This window comes from Calliopsis andreniformis, chromosome 12 (genome assembly GCF_051401765.1).
Source record: "Calliopsis andreniformis isolate RMS-2024a chromosome 12, iyCalAndr_principal, whole genome shotgun sequence".
Lineage (NCBI taxonomy): Eukaryota > Metazoa > Arthropoda > Insecta > Hymenoptera > Andrenidae > Calliopsis > Calliopsis andreniformis.
The window spans coordinates 1,205,553-1,228,981 of NC_135073.1; the positions used below are offsets into that span (position 1 = coordinate 1,205,553).

At 39.7% G+C, this 23,429-nt stretch overlaps 2 protein-coding genes across 2 annotated transcripts; one reads left to right on the forward strand and one right to left on the reverse strand.

Annotated features, from left to right (window-relative positions):
- Positions 1-398: 398 nt before the first annotated feature.
- Positions 399-7,334, reverse strand: Rpii140 (RNA polymerase II subunit RpII140). Its single transcript, XM_076388807.1, has 5 exons — positions 7,097-7,334; positions 3,068-5,688; positions 2,633-2,975; positions 1,965-2,223; positions 399-1,893 (listed from the first exon to the last, which is right to left on the reverse strand). The coding sequence occupies exons 1-5, from the start codon at positions 7,113-7,115 to the stop codon at positions 1,608-1,610; spliced, it is 3,528 nt and encodes a 1,175-aa protein (XP_076244922.1). The 5' UTR covers positions 7,116-7,334; the 3' UTR covers positions 399-1,607.
- A 2,470-nt stretch (positions 7,335-9,804) lies between these two features.
- LOC143185957 (uncharacterized) lies at positions 9,805-11,867 on the forward strand. Its single transcript, XM_076389293.1, has 2 exons — positions 9,805-10,338; positions 10,779-11,867. The coding sequence occupies exons 1-2, from the start codon at positions 9,805-9,807 to the stop codon at positions 11,865-11,867; spliced, it is 1,623 nt and encodes a 540-aa protein (XP_076245408.1).
- Positions 11,868-23,429: the final 11,562 nt, after the last annotated feature.

A 23,429-nucleotide genomic window follows, 5' to 3' on the forward strand; every position in this document is an offset into this window, starting at 1 on the left:
AAAAAAGAAAGTTAGCACTTAACTTCAAACAGCGGTAAAATCGACAATTTTCAAAATTTTGAAAAATACTTTGGAGTACGTTTAAATATCGTTAAAGACTACAACATATTCAAATTTGAACAATCTACAAAAATTTTCTCCAAAACGTGCCCGATTTCGCGTGGAATGACCCAATAGTAAGATGCAATTTTAGAATTTAATAAATAAGTGACATATCGGTAAAAGAGTACACATTGAAACGCTAACTATAATTACATATATGAATTTCTTATTACATGAGGAATATACCAACTGTATTATTTATTTTCACTACATTCCTGAAATATTGAATTAAAATTATGCACACAATATGTAAAAAATATATATAATTGAAATTCGCAATTATATGTTATGTTAATCTTTTTTAATACGAGTATATAAATTTATTACATAATACTTGTACAATATATGTATTTGTTACATGTAATTAATTATAGGAATAATCAAATGACAAAGTCATGTCTGCTTAATGATCATAAGCATGAAATATTGTAATCATTATTCAAAAAGATAGAATCCTAAGAATTACTTCATGAGTTAGGAGATAAAGAAATACATTGTGTACGAGTAAAATACCATAAAATAATAATTATATCATCATTTATTAAGTGAAGTTAGTTCTAATAACTGGTGGGAACAATGCAAGATTACTAATTAAGCAGGAATCATAAATATTAAGCGCACACCAATGTATAAAATTTCATGCTTACAAAATCTCAATTTATTTTTAAATACATTTAATGAATATTTTTATAACTATCCATAACTCGTAAAATAACGCTTATGCTTTCCTTTCCATTTAAATTAATATTTACATCTATTTTACTAATACCATCAATATAATTTTAAAATAGTATTGAAATAATTATTACAGTATTATACGAAAGATACAAATTATTTAAATGTTTCAAATTTCATTATAACTGTTTCTAATGCAGATCATGTACACATATTAGTGTATTAGAAAGTTAAAGTATAAAGTATTTCCACTTTCCTTTGTATATAATGAATTGAGGCCATAACAACTTAGATTTTCATTGTTACTGTAAAGAATGGTAGCGAATAAAATAATTCACTTAATTGCTTGAGTCCTTACTGACTAATGCTAAGTTTTCATACTCAATAATTAATGAGAAGTAAAAACAATATAATTCTTCTTTATCCCAATAAAAATATTTTTAATATAGTTGCAAACTCTCTCTAGTTGAAATGAGTTTAAATACAGTACACATTAAACTAATATTATTTGTAAACTTTATATGGGTTATAAAAAAATAATGGATTTATATTACAAATCTTAGTATCATTATTACTTGACTACCTAAAAAATTTTTTTTGTTTAATAACTGCATATTTCAAGCTAATAAAATCGATAATAGTATTGCTTGATGTATGAAATATTTGTTCATTGATATAAAATAAAAACTATAAAAATTTCATTTCTTATAGACAGAACTGCCAGAATGATTGAGTATTTGCTGATTTTTAATACCAAGGAATCATTTTTTATTTATATCTAATAATGACATAAAAACATTAATAAATATTAAAATCAACAATACTATTGTTTATGCTACCATTAATCGGGGTGCAATATTCATAGCCATAAGTTCCTGGAAAAGTAATTTTGCTGCATATGGTAGCCGGACCTGTGAAATCTGTGTTTTGTTTTTACATCCTTTACATTCAAATGTATTGTTTCTTAAGTTTGCTATTGCAATCAAACCGCAAAAGTTACATATATGAATTCGATATGGATCTGAAACTTCAAATAATCGTTCCCTTAAAAATTGTGCAGCGCCGTGAGAAATTTGACAATCACGTTCCATTTCACCAAATCGTAAACCCCCATCCCTAAAAATTATACATATAAAAATACATCAATTGAAAAATTACAATATAAGGATGAAATTAATCTAATTTACCTTGCTCTTCCTTCCATAGGTTGTCTAACCAAAATTTGTACTGGACCTCGAGCTCTGCTATGAATTTTATCATCTACCATGTGCTTTAAACGTTGATAATAAGTTGGACCTAAGAAGACTTGGGCATTAATCTTTCGGCCAGTATGACCATTATACATGACTTCATTTCCTCTTAATTGATATCCGTATTCTTGTAAAAGAGTCGAAATTTTTTGTACGTTTACGGCATCATTAAATGGAGTTGCATCACCAATTTCACCTATTAACATAATTTTAGTTTATTAGTTAAATATGCATAGTGATTTATTTTAATGCGTTCATTATATAATGGATTGGAGAAAAGTAGTCACCATAGACATGTATGGTTTTGGTATTTATCGTCGTTACATATGTATAACTGATAACAAACGTGTTAATATGTCAACTATTAGAGCTGCCGATGCCTGACATGTTCAAGAAGAAAAAAATTTTCCAGAAAGGCGCTACCTAGGTAAACTACACGAGATACTCGAGAACTCACAACTACTATTTGAAGTTCCCAGGTCACGTCCAAAGTAACCCCAAGTTTCGTACAACCGATAAGGGTTAATGTAAATACTTCGTAAAGTATAAGAGTTCAAAAAAAACATCATAACATACAGACAGATAGGAAAGAATAATGTACATACCTTTATTAGCTGATACTTTTCCCTGTATGCACTCAATCAAGTGACCAATGGTCATACGGGATGGAATAGCATGAGGGTTAATTATTATATCTGGTGTAAGACCTTCGCATGAAAATGGCATATCTTCTTGTCTATACTGAATTCCACAAGTACCTTTCTGTCCATGTCGTGAGGCAAATTTGTCACCAATTTGTGGAATGCGAACACTCCGTACTCTTATCTTACAAAATTTGTACCCTTCACTATTTAAAGTCAACATTACTTGATCCACTATACCAGTTTCACTATTACGTAGGAAAGTGGATGCATCTCTTTTTGTGAAACGTTTTGTTGTACTATCCAACTAAAAGTATCAACAATAAATTAGACTTTATAATTATCTTATAAAAAAAAAACAAAACAATGTATTTAATGCAATGATTGTGCAATACTCACCTCGTCATCTGCTTCTGGAAGAGTAATAGTTTTACCTATAACTACATCATCTCCGGATACACGAATTCCAGGAGCTATAATTCCATCATCATCTAATTTATCATAAATAGCATTACGCATTCCTTGACAAGTTTGTCGTGTAGGTTTTTCAAATTGTTCTTCTTGATCACCAATTCTCTTAGATTCTGAATCTTTGTAAGATCTATAGAATACAGATCGGAAGAAACCTCTTTCAACAGCACTAGCATTTAAAATAACACTATCTTCTTGATTATAACCAGTATAACACAATATAGCAACTATGCTATTAATTCCAGCTGGTAATTCACGGAACCTAAGATATTCCATAGATCTTGTTGTAACTAAAGGTTTATGGGGATAGTATAATACATGAGCCAAAGTATCCATTCGTACATGAAAGTTTGTAATATACACTCCCATTGCTTGTTTACCCATAGCACTTTGATACGTGTTTCTTGGACTCTGATTATGATCAGGGAATGGAATAATTGAAGCACAGACTCCTAAAATCATTGCTGGATGAATTTCACAATGTGTGTATGTTGTACAATAAGCATATTCTTTTTCTTGTCTCAAGTCTTCAGGTGACATAGCAATCATAACAGTTTCTTCTTCTAAAGTATCAATATATTCAACCACTCCACTACCAACTAGTTCTTGCCAACCATCGTTATTATAATCTCTTTCTTTCAACATATCAATATGCCTCTTTTTTAGTAACAGATTCTGTCCTTCCACAATTAATAAGGGTCTACTTATTCTACCTGCATCTGTGTATATTCTGATTTCACGATCTCTAATATCTCTAATCATAGATACTTCTGACACAATAATATCCATCTGACGTCTCAATTTGCGCAACGTAGCCATTAACTGATCTGGATCCCTGTGAATACCAACCCAACAACCATTCACAAATATTTTTGTTGCATTAGCTATTGCACTTGGTGCAATTTCTTCTAAGTTTTCCATGGACCATTCTTCTAAGAATTCAAGAATTGGAGAAGGTTGAGACCCAACACTAATGTAAGCCATTAGTGCTAAATTTTTTACTAAACCTACAGCAGCTCCTTCAGGAGTTTCTGCAGGACACAACATACCCCACAATGTATTGTGTAATTGACGTGGCTTAGCTAATTTACCATCTCTTCCAATAGGAGAATTTACTCTTCTTAAATGCGATAGTGTTGATGCAAATGTTAACCTATTTAATACTTGTGATACACCTGCTCTAGCTTGGTGAGCCTTCTTTTGATCTCCCCAATTACCTGTAGCAAGGGAATATCTTAAACCATCAGTAATAATTTTGGTTTTAATGGCAAGTTCAAGGTTAAAGTCTTTCCCTCTATCTATAAACTTCTGTGCATATAATCGTACTTCTTTCATTAAGTTTTTAAACAATCCTCTAAATAAAAATGCTAATAATGGGCCAGCTAAATCCAATCTTTTATTACCATAGTGATCACGATCATCTAATTCTCTCCTACCAAGAGATGCTGATAATAATCGATGTACCATGTAACCAAGAAAGTATGCTTTCTTAGTTTCACAAAAGTCACTTATCCCTACATGTGGAAGCATTTCTTTCTGTAAAATTTCTCTAGCATATTTAATACGTTTCTCTTTTGTAACTCCAGGTCTTGCACCTCTGGTACCAATAAAATTCAGTGCTACATTTTGTTCTTGTATCACAAAAGCTTCATCCAAAGAAGGCTTTACCATTTCCATCATTTCTGGATCATCGAAATCATATATAATATGTTCTAAAATATCCCGATCAGCTACAAATCCAAGAGCCCGAAAAACAATCATAATAGGAATTTCCTGCTTAATATATGGAATAATTGCAATAATACGTTGTCCTATGGCAGACTTTTTTATACTAGCTCCACTCTTTGCCATCATATTAATCCATAATGTAGATGTAGGACGCGAACTATGTTCCAAGCAAGATCTAATTTCTGATTTGTATGCATATTTACCATCTTTCATACTAAATACATAAACTGTGTTTGTTGCCATTTTCTCTTGTGCAATAAGTACTTTTTCTGATCCATTAATAATAAAGTAACCACCTGGATCCAATGGACATTCATTTAATTCTGTCAAATCACGGTCAGATAAACCAGCCAGTAGACAATATTTTGACCTTAACATAATTGGAATTTTTCCTATAAATGTCTTTTGATGTTGCGTTTCAATAGGATCTTCTCCATCTTTTACAATTGTTTTGGTTATGTCTACATACAGTGGAGCAGAATATGTTAGATTTCTAAGTCTAGCCTCGTTAGGCATCATAGGAGATGGAGCTCCATCTTTTTCCCAGTGTGTAGGTTTTGATAAATAGATCTGTTCAAATTTCAATAAATGTCTAACTGGATTTTCTATTTCTCCTGAAGTATGTTGAGCTTCTGCTTGTAAATCAATTTGTGGTGAATCTTCAACAATCCTTTGAACTGACATTTCAATAAATTCATCAAAACTGTCAAGTTGCTGTCGTACAAGTCCTTTCTCGTCAAAATAAGCATTGATAACAATCCAGCATGCTTCTTGCCAAAGTTTTGATGAAATTTCTTCTGCATCTTCATCATCATATTGATCTAAAAAAAATATATAATTACTTATACATTATTTTATAAATTTCAGAGTTAGAATGAAATAATTTAAAGTTTGTTCAGTATATAATATAGTATGTATACGTTAGCATTCACAAGTTTATTAAGAAAAATATCATAATTACGATTAAATTACTTTTTCAAAAGACAGAGAGAAGATTTAAATAACTTTATCTCATGTCTGTTCTTCTATATTCTAGTTTATTGAATTATTTGTTATTATTCATTTAATTTTGTATTGCTACTTAAATTATATATTTTTAATTAAAATGCACATTTTCTAAATATTTGTTTTACTTTGTTTCAAGTCTCATAATACAAGTAATCACAACCTTAAGCAAATGTATTTGCAATTATATTACTGAAAAATATAAAAGAAACCAGGGAAAATAAAATATAGTAATAATTAATATATTAAATGTTGATACCATCTCTTCCAATAGGAAGAGCAAACTTATATTTCAAGGAAGTTATTTAATCTGTGAAAGGTGGATGGTTTTAGCTTTAGCAACATACAGAGTGGATGTTGGGTTAGAATAGACTCAAGGCAAATGTTAAAGAAACCTTCTTTTGAATGATATTTTCAATGAAATTGAACTAATAAACAATAAATTTATCCATTAAATAAGCTAAAAGTAATGCAATAACTTGTATATTCATTTGATTTCAATCATACTAATTAGACAATAAGATTATCATATTTAACTCTTTATAAATACATGTCTGTAAACAGTTGCTTAAAATCATTTGAAATTAAATATTTCTGCCGCAAAGGGTTAAGTTTACAAAATCTAATGATAAACTTTGGATACAATTATTGCATTAAGAGAAGTACAAAAAGTTTTGTAAAAAAATCTTACATTTCTACAATTACCATAAGTTGTTATTATTACTTTTTAAAGAAGCAAAAATATCTATTGATCGAGTTTAAGCATAATAAGTTGTTTTTCGAACATGTTTGTAATTTAAACTTACTTACATAATTAGTTTTTCTGTACATACACCATTGATTTAAAATTTTATAATTATTATTGTAATAAATACTAATAACAACTACATTTGATACATATTTGTTAAATATGTAAACACTGTGTTTGGCATTTTTTTGTGCAACATATAATAAGAATGCATACAAAGTTAACGCAATAATAAAAGTTACGTGAATTGAATGGAATAAAACAATATAAAAGAAACTTATTATTTGATATTTAGAACACAATTTTGATAAAAAGAATTATTTTTCCTACTAGAATTGAAGAACTAGTAAAAGACTTAATTTGAGGGATTACAATAAATAAAACAATCTGTAAAGGTTAGGTTACAGGATTCTTCGAAAGAGTTTTTTATATACTATTTATATATGTAGCTACTATTTTTCTAATAAAATACTTACCATCTTCAAGAGAATACATTTTTTATTTACACAAAATTTACAAATGATACGTAAATTTTCAGCAATCGTTCTCCCTTCAGCGCTTTCGACTTCGAGCACTTTACACTTTTCACTTTACAGTTTACACAGTAAACAGGGCCTGTGGTCTATGCCGGTTGCCAGTTCAAAAGATAACATTGATTACACTCAGAAGAGAAAAGCACTTTGTAGCCGCTATTACACTGCGCTCTCTCGCCCAGCCGGCCAGCGAACACGTAGATTGTAGATGTCGTTTCGATATCGTGCAACCGGTGCAACGTCTGGTGACATCGTAGCATCTGATCGTAATGTTATCTAACGTTCATGTACAGATGTCTTTTTAACAACAACGTAGAAGATGTCTTATAGACGTTACAGATATCTTGTCGACATTCTTTGATTCTATAGTAAAGATGTTAAAAATGTCTATACAATGTCACATTGTTTAATATCCAAATTTAAAACGATATCGTAAAGATGACTTGACGACGTCTAGTTTTAGATAAGTAGGAAGGGTTAGGTTAGGTTAGTCTAACTTAATATAAATTTGAATTGTACAGAACATGACTTGTTCGATCAGTAGTTATATCTTTATGAAATGTATTCCTTCAATTAATTATTATAAAACGAAATGCTAAAACAATTTCAAAGCATATTTTTATAATAACAATTAATGGAAAATACATTTCATAAAGTAACTACTGATTAGAAAGTCTCATTTCATAAAATACATATAATTTTTCGTTAAATAAATAATCGTATGTTAAAAAAAGTTATTTTATGAAATATAAAACATACATATAAAATATATATACAAAATTTGTGATTAATTGAATTTTTGTTATATCAGTCTTAATCTATCAGACGATCTTCTAATCCAATCGCTGTATACTGCTAGCAAATCAGATTTGGAACACTGATAAGTTGATTGAATACTTTCCATAAAAATGAGAAAGATTTGATAAGATACTGAATCATCAGTTTTATATTACATACAAGTTGACACATGTGAAACATAAAAGGGAGATATAATTTTTAAATACTATAATAAAATAGAGTACTAAAATAGAATAATAAATAATAAAAGACTGTATGCTAGATAGGAATGATTATAGTATCATTTTGCAGTATTGAAACTTAAATATCTGTTAAAAATATATAGATTAATAATGCATTATAAATTGTAGTTCTTAAATATTCTATTTTTCTTTCACCGAATCAAACTATTGTCATATGAAATATGATTATATGCATATATATATGACATACCTGTTATTAGCTGGTCAAACATAAATTGTGATAGTAACAATTCATTTTGTTTTTTCTGCACGCAAATGCATTGTTGAATGAAATTATTAGTGAACAGAGCACCTAATATATTTTTTGTTGTGTCTTTCCAATTTTTGCCCCCAATTGATACATAGTGCTTCTGAAAATAAAAAAGTAATTAATAATGACATAATTAAGTAAATATAACATTATTAATTATAAATTTATATAACTTTATTTATGTTGGTTATGTTTTAATAAATTAATAAAAATTGAATACAGAAAATAATACATATTGATAAATATTGTAAATTTTTAAACTAAAATGGAATGAAATGGTTAACAAAAACCAGTGATTTTTGAATTATACTATAAAAGTCAGATATTGAATTTCTTTTAATCTTAATAAATTCATATCATTAAATTGAATAATGATACTTACAAAAATATGTATAAATTATTTATTTTTTTGCATACACTCAAGTATACATATGCAAATTGCAATAGCATGCTTTTGATCCTGTTGAACAATAAATACGTCTAAAACTTATAAATTTAATAATTTAATTTCAATTGATTTCACAGCTGCTAGAATATTTTTGCTGCGTGTGATCGTGCGTCTCAGACGTTCAAATTACTTTAAACGCGTCATGTAATATCGCGCATGCAAGTAGGTCTCAGGTTAGATTTATCGATAATATTGTTCCTGATTCCATCGCTTAGATATCTTCAAACATCTTTTCACAGTATCGTTTCGTAGACATCAGGAGACAGCTACAAGTCGTTTTTTAGAAATCGTTAGACATGCTTGAACGACATCTCATAGACGTGTGGCGGCGACAAGCCGGCGCCACGTCCCTGTCAATTGTTTAGTTTAAGATTGGAATGCGTCTGAATGAATGAGCGACTGTTAGCGTGAGGTATGATTTCGGCAGGATGTTTGGAAGAGCGCATCGAGTGTCGCGTAAGGGTACGAGTGGTTAGTTTAGAGTGAGAGCGAATCCGTGAGAGAGAAAAAGAATGAGTGTTGGGAGTGCGTGAGTGCGTGTGACATTATAAGAAGATTTCGAATGGGGTGTGACTGAACCAGAACGCAGTGAACAGCGAGCACGGTTACGCGGTCGTCGCGAGACTCTGTACGGCGTTCAATAAAAACCAAGTTTGATTGAGATTCGGATGTTTAGTATACCTACTCCCAATAACCAGTCACCTCCACAAATTGGTGACCCCGACGTGATGGTTCGGAAGTGCACGGTACAGTCCTTGTAGTCGCGTATCATTTTTGGGTAATAGTCGTGTCGCGGGTATGCGGGTGAAGACGCAGAGCCGCGTAAGTGACACTTGCACAGCGTGCGGGATGTGATTAGTGCCGTGGTGCTTGAGAACTATAGTTTTTGTGGGTAGACCGAGTGCGAAAGACAATGTCGACGGGGCCCGAACCGTCCCCGACGGGGAGCAACGCTCCTGCAGTCCAGCGCGTCGCGGTGCGGATGCCAGAGTTTTCGCCGGCCGACCCGGAACTGTGGTTCGGTATGGTCGAACGCAGTTTCGATGCGAGCGGAGTAACTACCGAATTAACTAAATTCGGGTATGTTCTGGGGGCACTCGGTCCTCAATACGCGGCGGAAGTTCCCGATATTATTATGGCTCCGCTCGCCGAGCCGTACACCAAGCTCAAGACGGAGCTGATCAAGCGATTAAGTTCGTCACAAGAACAAAAGACGCGACGTCTCCTGGAGCACGAGGAGATAGGCGACAGGAAACCTTCACAGTTTCTACGCCACCTGCGATCTTTAGGAAGAGCAGCGCTTCCAGAAGAATTTCTGCGGACATTATGGTTGGGTCGACTACCGACCAATATGCAGGTCATTTTAGCCACGCAGCTGGACATTGACCTCGACCGAGTTGCCGATTTGGCCGACACCATTGCCGACACAATGGGCCCACGCGTGCAGGTAACTGCGGCATCGGCAGGACCTTCTGTTCAGGCGTCTACAACGGTGTGTGACATCGAAGCACAGCTGTGTACGAAGATGGCTCAGCTCGCATTGACGTTCCAGCAGGAGTTGGCTGCAATTCGGCGGGAGATCAGTGAGGGACCGCGCCGTTTTAATCGCCGACGGAACGCGCCGGACCGGGCGCGATCGCGATCTCGCCTCCGCCGACTCGAACGGCGTGGTGGAAAGTGTTTCTACCATTTTAAATTCGGGGCGAATGCTGTGCGGTGTGACCCCCCGTGTAATTGGTCCGCGTCGGGAAACTCGCCGGGCAGGCGTTAATGACGGCCAACGATCCCTGCCTGTCGCCGCGCCGTCTGTTCGTAACCGACCGATCGACAAAGACTCAATTTTTGATTGATACTGGGGCCGACCTGTGTGTTTTCCCACGTTCAAAGGTACGCGGATTTCGCGAGCGAACCTCCTACGCGTTATACGCGGCGAATGGTTCGGAAATTGCGACGTACGGGACGGTTACATTGAACCTTGATTTTGGTCAACGCCGTGGATTCGTGTGGCGTTTCGTGGTGGCCGATGTGTCGAAACCGATAATCGGAGTGGATTTTCTCGCGCACTACGAGTTGCTCGTGGACGTTCGCAGACAGAGACTACTGGATCGAGTAACGTCGTTGACGGTGTCAGGACGCTCAGTGCAGGAGTGCGGGCCGTCGGCGCCCACGGTAAAAACAATTTTCGGCGACTCAAAGTTCCACGAACTGCTTCAGCGTTTCCCGGACATTACGCGACCTGGTGGAATAACCGCGGAGGTGAAACATGGGACGGTACATTTTATTCGTACAACGCCAGGCCCCCCAGTGACCTGTAAATCCCAACGACTTGCGCCGGACCGTTTAAAGAGTGCGCGACGCGAGTTCGAAACGATGATGCGTCTCGGCATCACGCGACCGTCGGAAAGTGCGTGGTCGTCACCGCTACACATGGTGTCGAAAAAGGGACAAGACACTTGGCGGTTGTGCGGAGACTACCGAGCGTTGAATGCGCGAACTGTGCCAGGCAGATACCCCGTGAAGCACATCGAGGACTTTGCTTATGCGCTTCACGGTAAAACAGTGCGCGCATACAACCAAATACCGGTGGCCGCGGAAGACATTGCCAAAACCGCGATAACAACTCCTTTCGGACTTTTCGAGTTCCCCTTTATGTCGTTCGGTTTACGAAACGCGGCACAGACGTTTCAGCGTTTTATCGACGAGGTGCTACGCGAGTTAGACTTTGTGTACGCGTACATCGACGATGTATTGGTGGCATCTTCGACAGAAGAGGAGCACATGCGTCATTTGGAAGAGGTTTTCTCTCGGCTGAACGAGCACGGCGTAACGGTCAAGGCGGCGAAGTGTAAATTCGGCCAGACGCAGGTCGAATTCCTGGGTTACGCAGTATCGTCTGAAGGCACTCGTCCGCTGGATTCAAAGGTTGAAGCGATTGCAAACTATCCTCAGCCGACCACCGCAAAACACTTGATATAGTTCCTAGGTATGCTAAACTTTTATAGACGTTTCATACTTAGGGCGGCGCAGGTACAAGCGCCTCTCAACGATCTTCTGCAGGGCAACGCAAAGGGTAACACTGCAATAAAGTGGACGCAGGAAGCGGTCGCAGCCTTCGACAAAGCGAAGGAAGGCCTGAAGCAAGCGGCGTTACTAGCGCATCCGCGGGACGACGTATCGCTAGCTTTATTCTGTGACGCGTCCGATTTTACTGTTGGGGCCACACTGCAGCAGCGAATCGGTGACGATTGGCAGCCGTTAGCGTTTTTCTCGAAAAAACTCAACAACGCTGAAAGGAAATACGGCGCGTACGATAGAGAGCTGTTGGCGATTTATAAGGCGATCAAACACTTTCGACACATAGTGGAGGGGCGAAACTTCACCGTCTACTCGGACCATAAGCCTTTGATTTTCGCTTTCCAGCAAAAGCCCGAGAAATGTTCTCCCAGGCAATTCCAATACCTGGATTTCATCGGGCAGTTCTCCACCGACATCCGCCACGTAGCTGGTAGGGAGAACGTCGTCGCCGACGCACTGTCAAGGGTGGAGGAAGTCGCAAAGCCTTTCAACTACGCAGATTTGGCCGAGTCCCAACAGCAAGACACGGAGCTGCAGGCGTACAGGTGCGGAGACATCAACAGCGGTCTGCGACTCCAGCGGGTACGTCTACCCGGCTCGGATACAGAGGTCATCTGCGACACGTCATCGCGAACCCCGCGGCCGTTCGTTACAAGACGTTTTAGACGGGCCGCATTTGACTCTGTGCACCGCCTAGCGCATCCAGAGGTTAAAGCGACGGTAAGGCTGGTAACAGAACGATTCGTGTGGCCGTCCGTTAAAGCCGACTGCCGGACTTGGGCGCGTAGCTGTGTACAGTGCCAGCGTGCGAAGACAAGTAGGCATGTGTTCGCGCCGCCGGGAAGCTTCAATGTGCCATCCGGAAGGTTCGAGCATGTGCACATAGGCATAGTATACCTCCCGGTTTCGGAGGGTTATAGGTACTGTTTGACATGTGTCGACCGATTCACACGGTGGCCTGAGACGTTGCCGATTAAGGACCAAGAGGCCTCGACCGTGGCACGGGCCTTTTACGACGGGTGAATTTCTCGGTTCGGAACCCCGTTGCGTATGACAACGGACCCCTGCACACAGTTCGAGTCACGTTTGTTCAGGGACTTGTCTCAGTTGACAGGGGCAGTACATTGGAGGACAACAGCCTATCATCCAGCAGCAAATGGGTTGGTGGAAAAATTCCACCGACAATTTAAGGCAGCAATCCGCTGTCAGCAGAATGTTCGCTGGACGGAAGTTCTTCCCACTATTCTGCTGGGCATCCGCGCAGCCTGGAGGGAAGATCTACAAGCCACCGCAGCAGAGCTGGTCTATGGCGAGACGCTGCGGCTACCAGGAGAATTTTTGACACCATCAGGCAGAGATTCGCAGTCGTTGACAAGGGATTTCGTCGGAAGGCTGCGCAAACATTTCGTAGCCCTTTCCCGGCGCCTAGCAGCGACCATTCGTCGAGGCGTGTTTTCGTCTTCAAGGACCTTGCTACGGCGGAATATGTGTTCAGCCACCGTACGACGGATCATACAAAGTGCTCAACAGAGGGAATCGAACTTTTGCTCTGAGCATAAAAGGGAAGCCAGTCACGGTCACCATAGATCGTCTTAAGCCGGCGTACTTGCTGGCTGCAAACCCGGAACCGCTGACAGCACCTGAGAGAGCGTGGCCAGCGCTACCTGAAGGAGACGAGGAGCTACTAGCACCTCCACCGATCGGGAGCTCGGGGCAGCCGCCCTGGTCGATGTCATCATTGCGGGACCTACCGTCGCCACCCTCAATTCGAGCGCCTTTAAGAGGGTCGGCGCAGCCAATTTCTATTCTAACACCAGCAAATACGGGCGCACGAATTACATGTTCCGGGAGAAGAGTGCGATTCCCGGACCGGTTGCAAGTTTCGTGATTGTGTCAATCACTGGCAGGGGGGTGATGTGGCGGCGACAAGCCGGCGCCACGTCCCTGCCAATTGTTTAGTTTAAGATTGGAATGCGTCTGAATAAATGAGCGACTGTTAGCGTGAGGTATGATTTCGGCAGGATGTTTGGAAGAGCGCATCGAGTGTCGCGTAAGGGTACGAGTGGTTAGTTTAGAGTGAGAGCGAATCCGTGAGAGAGAAAAAGAATGAGTGTTGGGAGTGCATGAGTGCGTGTGAGATTATAAGAAGGTTTCGAATGGGGTGTGACTGAATCAGAATGCAGTGAACAGCGAGCACGGTTACGCGGTCGTCGCGAGACTGTACGGCGTTCAATAAAAACCGAGTTTGATTGAGATTTGGATATTTAGTATACCTACTCCCAATAACCAGTCACCTCCACAGATGTATAGAATATCGTCGCGATATCGCTAGACAAATATTTTCTCGACTTGTCTTCTATAGTGTCTGCAGGCAGAAATTGTTGCCTTGGTTGATATAGCTTGTAGACTGTGGAAATTTTAAATGATGAAACCTTCTACGCCAAATCGTATTTACGAGCTACGTACGTAGCTCTCGCGCGCTGTTGGTTCTTGTTCTTATATTATTCCTTTTTGAGTCATAACATCGAAAAGGAGAACGCTTACGTATCGGTTTGCCGAATCAGCTTGATTCAGGTGGTTGCAGTCGTTCAAATACTTAGTTAACTATTTCGAAATGCATCAGCATTTCTCGCTGATTGACCCCGAAAAAGGGGACCAGGTGAAGGCCGGATGTAACACCTCCCTCCTTAAAACTCAAAATAGTCTCGTGAGGCTATTTTGTGTAGGGTGCCCTTTTTCGTTGTTAATCCTTACAGACTAACTTATTTATTAACGCCGATTTTAATTAAAATGGAAAAAAGTGATTTATTACATAAAACTATATAAATCTATGGAACTTATTATATGGAGAATGTTAAGGTGCACCAAACGCCAAAATTGCACAATAATCAAATAGGATTGTTTTTTTCCCATTTACATACTATAAGTTCCGAGCTGTAGAGCTTGCAGCCTCCGTGGTGTGTTCCGCATGGGATAACGGGGAAGACCGGCAGCTACCTCGGATCCTTATCTAAAAACGCCTTGATGCAGTCCCCTGGGTCGTTCTTCGCACAGCTTCTCCATCTCTGCATCCAGAATGCCTTGTCCTCTCTTACCATGTAATGGACCGGGTGGTTACTCCATTGGCCTTCTTCCTCTGTGTTTGGCAGGTGCTTCACTAGACAACAGGTTTCGCACAATGATGTTTTTGTTAAGAGATGGGACACGAGCAGCGCGAAAGGCCGGTGAAGATAGATATACTTCGAAAAAATATAGTGGTTGAAGTGTTAATTGGTACAATGGACGAAACTGATATGTGCTCAGTGAGCCGCAGGGGTGTGAGTCTCGAGAACGCACCTGATACAAAATCAGGGAGTCACTAGGATTAGTTTCACAGACGAACTCAAAATAAATTGAGGTGCTGTTAAGGAGGTTGGCAAGTTCAAACAGACGAACTTGATGCAAAATCAGGGTGCTGTAAGGAGGTTGGATAACGCACAGACGAACCTGGTGTTACAAGTAGCTGTAGGAAACAGACGAATCTGATGTAAAATCAGATAGCTACTGGATAGGTTAACTTTTGTGGACTCAAATAAGTCAAAGAACCACTAGGTTGGATACAGTTTTTTTTTGGAAGTAAGAGCATGCGGACGAATCTGAAACATTTCCGTAGGAAATGTTAGTAAGTTTCGTAACTTGTTAATTATTAATTGATACAACTTGAACGGTTGAACTGTATCGTGAGGGATCTATCAACTTCGAATGGGATCGCTTACGGTAATTATAGGTTTGAAAGCCATCTAATCAAATTGCAATGAATACTTTAGTATATTCTAAAATCAGTCTTCACGTACAGGTGTATAGTGTAGTGTTGTCGCGTAAAGTGTATGATTTTAATACTCGGCGTTAACGCACTGGCGATGCGGGGACTTAGAGAGTGGTCGTAGAAATTGTCAGATAGAGTTTATGCCGACTTGCGGATTCTATGAGGTCAAACTATAGACTCGAAAGGGAACTTTAGTCCAATCTAACTAAATAGCAACCAACTCTGACGAACTTGAGTGTCAACGTGATGGTATTGTTCTGAACTCGTTAGGGCTAAAATCTTGGGGTTTGTATAAGCCAAAAAATTTCTTTTTTTTTGTTAGAAATTTCCATATAAAGAAATTTCTCACAGTTGGTACAGCGTCATGGTCGCTACCCAGCTGCTCGGAGTCGCACTCTCATTAAGATAACGAAAAAACGAAAGCACTAAGGCGTTTTCTTTTAATAGGCAGAGATTCAAATATTTGGGAGAGTAATGGAAAATATTCTCCGTACGTAACACTTTTGTTTCTTTGTTGTGCATAACCGCCGTGGTGGTCCGAAGACAATCTTGGTAGTGCCATGACGGAGACATATTGTGATTGTAATAACACGTACTTGATTTGAATCGTGATTAATGCTACGGTTTGCTTATATTCTAAGTTTTGATCTCAAATTTTGGAGTCGCATGCTCTATCGGATGTATGTATAAAAACGCTGATCTTTTTAGTATATTACTATGTCCAAATCGGAATCTCTGGAATTTCGCGTGATGGTACTGTCTGACCCACTGAATGTGTCTTTTGTAACTGATGGTTCTATAGCACGTAGGTCGTTTGGAAAAGGAGTTATTATTAAGGGAATGGGTGGCGATATTATTTTTCTAGTTGCTGGTGTTTGCCTGAGCTCAAAAGGTGGGTTTCATTTTGATCATGGAGGTTTTATAATGTTGCTTCGTGGTCGTTGATTAGTCCAACAGCGCAAAATAAACCCTATGCTGACAATAAGGATTATTCCTCCAAATACTGGAAAATCATATGTAGCATACTGCATCATTCGTGTTGTCCGATGACGAGTAGCTAGTTTTTGGGCTTGTGGCGTTCTATTTCCTGCAGTGCTATTGAGTTTTTCTTATGGTGTGTATCCAATTCTAACAGTTTTTTCTGGTGTTCCTGCATAATTTTGACGTGATGATGTGTTATTTCTGGAATAAGGTGTGAGATATTGATTCCTAGTGGTGGCCTAAAGGTAGTGTTTTAGTATTTTGTGATGGATCCTATAGCTATGAATATTATTCCTTCTGTCGTTGCTTGACAATTGCTTCGCATCTTCAAGACGCCTGTTCCTTCCACTAGTTCGTAACCGGAGATCTTGTCACATCTAATCTGCAATGGTTTAGTACCTTCTGCAGATAAGATCCAGGTGTTTTCGGCTTTTAGTTTTCGTATGAAAACTGGGCCGGTAGACAAGGCATGGACGTTGCATCTTGTCTACTTGATGTTCTGTGGTTGAGTTAACAATTCTGTCTCGCAGATAAGTGTTTTTTCCTAAATGCCGAAATATTTCTGCATTCGCTCAAGTACATTTCATCTGGCAGAAAAAATTGTTCATGCTCTTGATTTATGGCTAGGTAGTTCGTTTGGGGTTGTATGTAGTGTAGGATTAAGAATATTTATTAATAATATTGATATAGGATAACGAATATCTGTATGTTTATTGACAATCTACAATCGTTGCTACCGTCATCGAACGCTGCGTCTCAACACGCTCGAAATCAGAGCCGCACCCCTTTGACCACCCCACACTCGACCATCCTGCAGCGATATCTGCTCTCAGATATCAGGTGTAGTTTCGTTGCCCGTTGACGGAGCGCTGAAATCTTCAAACCAAGGCTTCATAAATTCCGCAAAGTTTGATATTTGTCGGGGACTTTCATGTTCGCCAACCTTTTTCACCAAATAGTTACGTGCGTCTTACACAAATACTTATGTGCGAATTTTAGGCTCGGCCCTGACTGCGTCCGCTTAATGGCGACTAAGTCCTCTTCTCGAAAGCGGGGAGCCGCCCTCCGATTCCAATTGAAACAGTGTTTATTCTCTTGCTGGATCTTTAAGATATTGTTTTTCGCCTGCCATCTCAATTCTTCGCGACTTTCCAAAAACATCTCGTTCCACTCTTTTGTTAACATTTTTCGGATTTTGGGATTACTTTTTAGTTTCATATCTATACCGAACAAGATCTTGTGGGAATATCGTGTTCGGGATAAAGTACGGACTTAAAAATCAACAAAATAGATTTATTTAAGTCGCGTTAAACGTGGGACTTTCAAGGCGTGTTGCTCAAGTTAACACTCAAGTCAAACTCTCCGACAACACGATTCTCTTTTTCTCTTAACTCTGGACGACCAGGTCAAATTCCTACAAATGACGTACTGGTGGGAGTAATGGCACCCCTTAGCGACAACGCGGAGTCTCCTGACCTGGCGGAAAAACAGACGCCTCGGAGGCTCTCGGAAATACCGTTCGAAGGTCGATCGCCGGAGGTCATAAAACATCTGTTTGGTAAATGTAACCATTGCCTGCGACGATGAACAAATTTCTCCGCTACGCTGTCCACAGGTACCCTCACAATCTTAAAAGGTATGGTACCTATGCTACGGTGATTTATTGCATTAAGGTACTTCTGACACACGTCCAAATATTTGTGTCACTCTTTGGGTTTCGGTGCGGATAATTCGGTCACCTGGCTATTTGCCCTCGGCATACCCGTCGTGATATGACCAAGCTTCATGTTTTCTGCCCTACAATATTCTCGAAACTCTTCTGATGTGAACGCAGTACCACAATCCGACACGATTTTCTGAGGAATGCCGAAAACTACCGCCTGTCTCTTTAACCGGTCAATAATATCGCACTGGAACTTTTCATCACATAAAGCCATATGAACTTTGCGAATGCGTCTACCATCGTAAAAATATGTGTATAGTTTTTCCGTGTCGAAGGGAACGGTCTCAAATGATCGACGTGGTAAATGTCCAGCGGCACTTCTCGCTTCTCGACGGAACATAATAATCCATCCTGTTTTCCACACTTTCTTTCGGTCAGAATGCACGATATACAGTTTCGCACCACTTTCTCCACTTTGGCCCTCAAGTTCACAGACCAATAATCTTTCTTTACAAAGGCCTCAATTTTTCTACTCGAAAAATGTCCATTCTCGTGTAGCTGCCACACGATCTGACTCTGCATCGCATGCGGTACAACAATGCGTATGTCATCGTCTACCATTTTGAACAAAAATCCGTTCCTAATTGCGTATTCGCCACTATTTTGTCCGCTATTTACTAAATCTAATATGTCTTTTAATTCGCGCTGCGCCTTTCGTAATCTTATAAGAACGCTCGCCTCGCACTCGCTCATCAACATACATATCGGAACAGTCATACGACTCAACGCGTCAACGTGTTTCATCTTTTCTCCTGGACAGTGCTCAATCATATAGTTAAACTCTTCCAATAACGCCCATCTCGCGACCGGTACGCACAAATCCTTGTGCATAGTCAGAGTGAACGTATGGCAATTAGTAACTATCTTAAATAATATTCCTAAAAGATAAATTCTGAACTTGTTTACAGCCTTAACTATTGCTAATACCTCTAACTCATAGCTGGTGTAACGCGACTCCGCCTTTGTCGTCTTCCAACTCGCGTAATATATTGGGTGAAAATTCTGGTCTACGTTGTCTTTCTATAGTAAGATAGCACCTCGACCGATACTCGATGCATCAGAATGCAACTCTGGTTCGCTTATCAGTGCTAACTTTAACTGCTGGACTACCAGCCTATATTTTCCTCCTAACTCGATTTTCGCGTCTTTTTTTAATAACTTCGACAAGAGATGTGCTATCGTCGAATATTGTGGGATAAACTTCCTGAAATAACCCGTTAAACCCAAAAAACTTTAAATCTCTCTGGCATTTTTAAGCGGTGGGAAATTCGTGACGGCTAATGTCTTCCGCTTCAACGGGCGTACATGACCGAAATATTCCACGTTGCTTTAGACAAATTAGCATTTTTTCCAATTAACACGTAATCCGTAGTCGGTAGACAAAACTTCTCGCAACCTCGATAACACTTCAATTGCATGGTTTTACTTCGCTAATTTTCTTATAGTCTAACCATTCTCTTGGAGGGGGGCGTGCTAATGTTCTATACGACCTTCTGGGATATTCGAAGTTCGGTCGTATTCTTTTTCCTCGCTAGGTAGTTTATGCTATTCGAACTATTTCCAATCATGGTCATACAGCGGCGGCCTGACTGGTAACAGATACGCGAATGTCTCGCAGAGATTACTTACAGAGGCTATTTGTTCATAACGTTCTGCTTGTAGAGCCTCATCGAACGTCTTGCTTAACGTACTTAGAGCTTCTAGGGAAATGTGGCTAGCGATGTTAGCCGGTGACCCTCTTATAAAAGACCGACTCGGTCTTCTAATCAGTATCCTACAGATATTTTCAATAATATCTCTACAGTTTTCACCTAATTTTTCGCGAGCAGTAACAACGGTCTGTAGATATAGCTTGTGGACTCGTTCGACGTAGTCTAACACGGTTTCTCGCGGTAGCATGGTCGCATATCTAATGAAACGGTCTTCGTACCCGTGAGGGATACGGTATGATGCGCTGCGTACTACTGCTACGAAATCTTCGAACAAGATATATTTTGGATCAAATCGCAGTATACTGTCTAACGCTCTGTAGATCCGTTCCTCGTCACGCCATATTTGTATGCCAGTCACCTCAAGGGACGATACTGTGTTACATATTGGGTTAGGGATTGGTGCTGGCGGAGGATCTGAAGGATGGGACTAGTGGTGATCGTGGAAACGACATGTCAACCAAGGGTACAAGGTAGCGAAAGTTTAGTCAAGTTGTGACCACGCTGCTGCGTGGTCACCGGGGGGAAGCGAGGAAGAAGGTGCCGCTTCAGTCGGGCGATGGGTTCGTTGCAGCGAATGAAGGGAATCAGTTAAAGCTCGACTGTGAATAGTCCTTTATTGAGGTTCGTGAAACACGCGGCGTGAGACCGGATGCCTCTCGTGCGTAACGCGGTGTAGGAGCCGCTGCCCCTTCTACGCGGTCGGGTAGGGGGTCGCGCTCCCCTCTTAGTCGCTCAGGTCGGGAGTCGTAGCTCCCCGGCTAAACAGTCGCTGTCGGTTGGGAGTCGCTGCTTCCTTCGGTACGCGGTGGGGGAACGTATGTCCTAACGGCGGTGTCGGCGGGTGTTGGGAGTCTCTGCTCCACTCGGTATCTACAATACGTAGGGGAGGAGTAGGATCATCGGGATTGGAGTCGGTGAGTGGCGCTACAGGTTACGGTGATCAGAGATTCACTCTGATCCTTGGCTCTATATAATTCCGGATTCAACTTCTCTCACGCGCTGCCGGTTCTTGTTCTTATCTTATTCCTTTTTTGGATTATAACATTAAAAAGGAGAACGCTTGAAAAAGAAGCAAATCGGCTTGCCGAATCAGCTCGATTGAGTTGGTTGCAACTCAATCCGACAATTCACGACCAGGTAAAGGCCAGATATAACATCCAAAATGTGGTTAACATGCACACAAAAGCAGATGTATCTGTAGAAACAGCCGTCACGGGCGAAGCGTGGACCACTCATGGCAAAGAGTATGGAGAAACGATGAATAAATCCAAGTGTCTAGAAATGTTTAAAAAAGCGATGATGTAACGAGCACTTTATCTCGTTCGCGAAAACCGTTGTATGTTGATATACGTGACCAACCGAAAGTCGCCTTCGGTTGGAGATTCCGTTTCGCTAATAACAAACACGGTGAATTTGAAATCTGACTTGTTTTTAGATATTACAGTTGAACTCGAACAGGTGAACGACCTGAGTCAGCTGTTCGAATTTCAGGCCCGACATCGAGTGGGAACATCGGAGTCTGAGAGAGAGAAAGAGAGAGAGAGAGAGAGAGAGAGAGAGAGAGAGAGAGAGAGAGAGAGAGAGAGAGAGAGAGAAACTGTCGAACATTGGACAAAGCTAAAATATGATAAACGAGTGCCGTGTAGTGGCTAATTAGCGTATTCCGCGCATTCGCGGAGACACGCGCGAATCTCGCAGTCTGTCTTGCGCCAGTCCTTCGACAGGTAGCAATTAAATCAGCAGCAGTATAGCCATTTCGAGCCTACTTCGATAAGAGCAACTTGGTTTTTCCAAAACGCTCGAAGTCCTCAAAGCGCTAGAGTTCTAGCTGTCTGATCAATTTCTCCTGCGGCCTGATCTATTCGTCTGTTCGACTATCACGTATTATACGTGCGACAGACGGATCAGTTTTCAGAAAAGAGATTTCTTGGCAAATTAATGCACTCTTGGAATCGGTGATTGTCACGGTTCTCTGAGTTTGCTAATCGTCAGAAGAGCATCGAGACCACTGTTTAGGTACATTGGTTGATGGGTACATCCGGACAGAGTAAACGTAAGTGCTTATCACCTCTACGTTACTCGCGCTCTACCACCCGTTTAGTATCAACCCCCGTGTAACGAATAGATGCACACGGTGAGGTGAACGGCATTGTGGAGCCTCTGGCCGTCACCAGCTAGGGACAGTTCATCTCCTAGCTCGCGAATCCCTGCTCACGCAGTAATTCGCACGAAGCAAGCCTTTCTATAGGGAGCATAAGACGTAGAGAAGAGGTTTCCTCCTCTCTATGCATTCGCCTGTCGACGATTCCTTTAATTGTAAAGGAAAGTCGATTATACAGTCCACTGCACTACCTTCGCGTTACAGGCAAGGTATTGTTATCCCCTTCACATAGGCTTGTTGTCAAAGTCGGGAATCTTCGGTACAGCTTGATTTACACTCTCGCTTACCGGTGCGATTCCGCCGCTATCTTCTTTTTCAGACGCCGCGTCGTTGACAGGCGTCCCCGACCAGAGGGCACCATTCCCCCGGCACAACGCCCGGACCATCAGGAGGCCCCCCATCCCTTTTGGCAAATTTAATAAACGTCATAATTAAGCCCTTCTCAGGGCCGACTTAAATTTGATCAAGCGTACCAATTTTATTTCAAAACCCTAATTCTCACCTCATCCGGAACCTGGTTAGATCACTTATTATAAGCGATTCTAACAAGAAAACTGAATTGCTTATTTTTTTTATAGAGATCATCAAAAGATAAATAGGAGGTAAATGATATACAATGGAGGAATACTAGCAATAGTGGATCATAAGACAGTTGGATATATTGAATCTAAGATTGTTTTCATGACTTCATTTTTCTAAGCTCAACAGAATAATCTCTACGAGAATGGTGTTATATCCACTTACAATAGCACAAAAGATTTTTAAGTCATCTGCATAAAGGAGAAACTTGGTATTAGTAACAACCCTACAGGTATCATTGAAAAATATTGAAAGGTACAGGTCTAACAATGTAATCCTTGAGGAACATTTGAACTACCTAAAATTTTTCTAATGTACTTATTAAATTTTAATATTTGGAATCTATCTGTGAGATCCAATCAACCAGAAGACCATTAAAGTTGATAGCAGACAGCTTAGATAATATGGAATGAGAGATACAAGTCTCTCTAGAACTAAATAGTATATTGATTTAATATCTTGCTTAAATGATATGTATAATGGATCTGCTGTAATTTATTAA